At 47.4% G+C, this 4,079-nt stretch overlaps 1 protein-coding gene across 1 annotated transcript; it reads left to right on the forward strand.

The window, feature by feature from the left end:
* The first annotated feature begins 955 nt into the window (after window positions 1-955).
* On the forward strand, window positions 956-3,288 carry LOC117733511 (glycine-rich cell wall structural protein-like). Its single transcript, XM_034537233.1, has 5 exons — window positions 956-1,421; window positions 1,471-1,632; window positions 1,744-2,031; window positions 2,080-2,847; window positions 3,218-3,288. Exons 1-5 carry the CDS (start codon window positions 956-958, stop codon window positions 3,286-3,288), a joined length of 1,755 nt encoding a protein of 584 aa, XP_034393124.1.
* The last annotated feature ends 791 nt before the right edge of the window (window positions 3,289-4,079 follow it).

The raw sequence follows: 4,079 nt of genomic DNA on the forward strand, positions 1-4,079 counted from the left end.
TGACATGTCGTAGTCATATTTTCACTGTCCTTCAGTCACTTCAGTGACAGTCTTGGTTAAGTTGACCAGGGTTTTGATATGTAACTGTATTCCCTGTTGTAATACAACTATTGTGTATATGACACGTTAGTTCTGGTCCACTGGGTCATTGTTTTAGGGCCCTGAAAGGGAGTAAAATGGACTAAAAGGGACTAAAACTCGTGACTGGAAGTAAAGGCAAGTACGAGGAAGTGGAATTGAACCTTTGATGGACATGACGTCCACTGTATGTCAGATTGATGGATTATTAGCCACCACAATGTCACATGCTTGTCCGTCAAACATTCCTTTTTTGTTTCTTGTTTCTGCTTTATGTTTTATTTAAGAGATTATCTTTTTATACAATTGTATGTTTATGATTGGATGCCTGTGCTGTGAATGGTTCTGTGTCATGTAATTGCATTTCTAAATGGACCAACGCTGTCCTGGGTAATATTGTTTATAGACTAGGCATTTCTCACTTGTTATTTTAAAATGAGTCTGTTTATGTTGTTTTGATTTTGCAGTATGTCCACTAGAGCTGAAGGGATTAGATGATTAACTGAATTGTTGATTGACAGAATAATAATCAACTTTTTTGTCGGTGGATTAACTGATAAATCAATAAAATAATCAGCAAAAAAATAGATCATGACAATTATTGTTACAGCGTTCTCTGCAACTAACAAATAACAAAGTTCACACACTATCAGTATTCACACCTCGAAAAGGGACAAACCGAACATTAAATCAGATTTTAATAGAGTGTTATTGATGGACATTATTCTCCCACAGATCAAATAAACAGAACAGTTAAAAATGTAAATATATTTGAAAGCCAGAAATTAGTAATCTTAAAGACATTCATGTGTAGTTTCATTGACAGTGACATGCAACGTGTCACATATTGTATAGTTTAAGTGGCCTGAAGAGAGGCATGAAGGGAGACCTGAAGGGAGACCTGAAGGGAGACCTGAAGGGAGGCATGAAGGGAGGCATGAAGAAAGGCCTGAAGAGAGGCATGAAGAAAGGCATGAAGAAAGGCATGAAGGGAGGCATGAAGAAAGGCCTGAAGAGAGGCATGAAGAAAGGCATGAAGAAAGGCATGAAGAGACGCATGAAGGGAGGCATGAAGAAAGGCATGAAGAGAGGCATGAAGAAAGGCATGAAGAGAGGCATGAAGAGACGCATGAAGGGAGGCATGAAGAAAGGCATGAAGAGAGGCATGAAGAAAGGCATGAAGAGAGGCATGAAGAAAGGCATGAAGAAAGGCCTGAAGAGAGGCATGAAGAAAGGCATGAAGAGACGCATGAAGGGAGGCATGAAGAAAGGCCTGAAGAGAGGCATGAAGAAAGGCATGAAGAGAGGCATGAAGAAAGGCATGAAGAAAGGCCTGAAGAGAGGCATGAAGAAAGGCATGCTCTTCATGCCTTTCTTCATGCCTCTCTTCAGGTCAAGGCCTGAAGAGAGGCATGAAGAGAGGCATGAAGAAAGGCCTGAAGAGAGGCATGAAGGGAGGCATGAAGGGAGGCCTGAAGGGAGGCCTGAAGGGAGGTCTGAAGAGAGGCCTGAAGGGAGGCCTGAAGGGAGGCCTGAAGAGAGGCATGAAGAGAGGCATGAAGAAAGGCCTGAAGCTCTCTTCAGGCCTTTCTTCATGCCTCGCTTCAGGCCTCCCTTCAGGCCTCTCTTCATGCCTCTCTTCATGCCTCTCTTCATGCCTCTCAGGCCTGAAGAGAGGCGTGAAGGGAGGCATGAAAAGAGGCATGAAGAAAGGCATGAAGAGAGGCCTGAAGGGAGGCCTGAAGGGAGGCGTGAAGGGAGGCCTGAAGGGAGGCATGAAAAGAGGCATGAAGGGAGGCCTGAAGGGAGGCCTGAAGGGAGGCGTGAAGGGAGGCGTGAAGGGAGGCCTGAAGAGAGGCATGAAGAGAGGCATGAAGAGAGGCCTGAAGGGAGGCATGAAGCGAGGCATGAAGAGAGGCCTGAAGGGAGGCATGAAGGGAGGCCTGAAGGGAGGCCTGAAGGGAGGCATGAAGAGAGGCATGAAGAGAGGCCTGAAGGGAGGCCTGAAGGGAGGCCTGAAGAGAGGCATGAAGAGAGGCCTGAAGGGAGGCCTGAAGCGAGGCATGAAAAGAGGCATGATGGGAGGTCTGAAGGGAGGCATGAAGGGAGGCCTGAAGAGAGGGGTGAAGAGAGGCATGAAGGGAGGCCTGAAGAGAGGCGTGAAGGGAGGCATGAAGGGAGGCATGAAGAGAGGCATGAAGAGAGGCCTGAAGGGAGGCCTGAAGGGAGGCCTGAAGCGAGGCATGAAAAGAGGCATGATGGGAGGTCTGAAGGGAGGCATGAAGGGAGGCCTGAAGAGAGGGGTGAAGAGAGGCATGAAGGGAGGCATGAAGGGAGGCCTACAGGGAGGCATGAAGGGAGGCCTACAGGGAGGCATGAAGGGAGGCCTGAAGAGAGGGGTGAAGAGAGGCCTGAAGGGAGGGGTGAAGAGAGGCGTGAAGGGAGGCGTGAAGGGAGGCATGAAGGGAGGCCTGAAGGGAGGCCTGAAGAGAGGTATGAAGAAAGGCCTGAAGAGAGGCATGAAGAAAGGCATGAAGAGAGGCATGAAGGGAGGCGTGAAGGGAGGCGTGAAAAGAGGCGTGAAGAGAGGCGTGAAGGGAGGCATGAAGGGAGGCATGAAGGGAGGCATGAAGAGAGGCATGAAGGGAGGCATGAAGGGAGGCCTACAGGGAGGCCTGAAGGGAGGCATGAAGGGAGGCATGCAGAGAGACCTGAAGGGAGGCCTGCAGGGAGGCAGCCTGCCTTTCATGAATTGCATTTTTCCTCAAAGTTTGATATTTAATGCATTATTTACTGAGCTTTGTGGACCCAGACAATGGTGTACAACAGCCCTGTGAATCTGATTATAGCATGCACAGGTGCCTAAGTGGCCATTGAGTTCAACAGGTGCCTCTAACAGCTCAGGTGAGGTTCAGCGTTAACCAGTTCCGACAAAACCAATGCAGAAGTGTAAAGAAAAGTAATGAGGCCTAGATGTCTAAGTAACAGGGAAGAAACAAACTGTAGAGCATAACTTTTATCGGTGTCTCAACTCAATGTCAAATCGTCTGCTTTTATCCATTTCAGGGGAATTTTTTACTTTTATACTTTTTATTTCCATCTGTTATATTCAAAGGAAATGGGCGTGGTTATCTCACAGATTCAGACCAAGGCAACAGCACAAGAATAGGAGGCCTGTCTCCAGAGCTGTCATCGCTCTCCTCCCAATGAAGTTGTCTCCCAGCAGCAGGGAGTGAGGACCGCGTGGTGCGCCATCTCAGTAATTCTTGTTTCATTTGTGGTCTGATGAACAGTAACTGCATTAAATTCAGGGTTTCATATTATCGCAAACCCTAACACCGGGTTCTTCACAGTCCTCCAAATAAGGACTGGCCAACGTGGCACCCTACCTTTTGAAATGTACCACGGCAACCAGATTGCATTGTATTGCTGCTTACAAAGGCTGTGTTCAAAATTGCATACAAACACACTATTCATACTTTTGTGTAAAGCGCGTTGGATTTTGTGTTCACAAGAAATGCGAGATGTATACTGTATACTAATATACGTGAGCTTTGTACACGTACTCAACTTCCCCACAATGCATTGTGTCTGGGTGCATTGAGACCAGGGCTGTGGTCGAATAGTCCTTTTTGCTTAGGAAGGTTTCTAACTGAGTGAAATGACCCGTAAGTATCTAAGTGGCCGCCATGATAAGTGCTGTTTGAATGCTCTAAATGCAAAGGAAAGGAGCTTCAATGCTTCCTTGCTTAGCTGCTTTAGCATATGAAACACTGTGTCATGGTGGTGCGGGGCTGGACCCAAAAGCAAGGACACAGAGCAGGAGTAATACACAATTCTATATATTACAAGGCCAGATATGGAAGAAGTGTGGGATCCGCGATGGCGTCCTCTGTGGGCTGGTGGCCGGTTGGGGTGGCTACACAGTTCTCCAGGAGAGTTCCGGGGGAGCTGAGAGGCTGTGGCTGGGAAAGCACAAGTTTACAGACACGAATATACTG

This window comes from Cyclopterus lumpus, chromosome 7 (genome assembly GCF_009769545.1).
Source record: "Cyclopterus lumpus isolate fCycLum1 chromosome 7, fCycLum1.pri, whole genome shotgun sequence".
NCBI classification, from domain to species: Eukaryota; Metazoa; Chordata; class Actinopteri; order Perciformes; family Cyclopteridae; genus Cyclopterus; species Cyclopterus lumpus.

What these genes read in the sequence shown, in the direction of transcription:
- LOC117733511 (XM_034537233.1), top strand. Translation starts at nt 956, where the DNA reads ATGAAGGGAGACCTGAAGGGAGACCTGAAGGGAGACCTGAAGGGAGGC. An exon ending in GAAGAAAGGCCTGAAGAGAG is followed by an intron (nt 1,422 to 1,470) that starts GCATGAAGAAAG and finishes GCCTCTCTTCAG; the next exon opens with GTCAAGGCCTGAAGAGAGGC. An exon ending in GAAGAGAGGCATGAAGAGAG is followed by an intron (nt 1,633 to 1,743) that starts GCATGAAGAAAG and finishes CATGCCTCTCAG; the next exon opens with GCCTGAAGAGAGGCGTGAAG.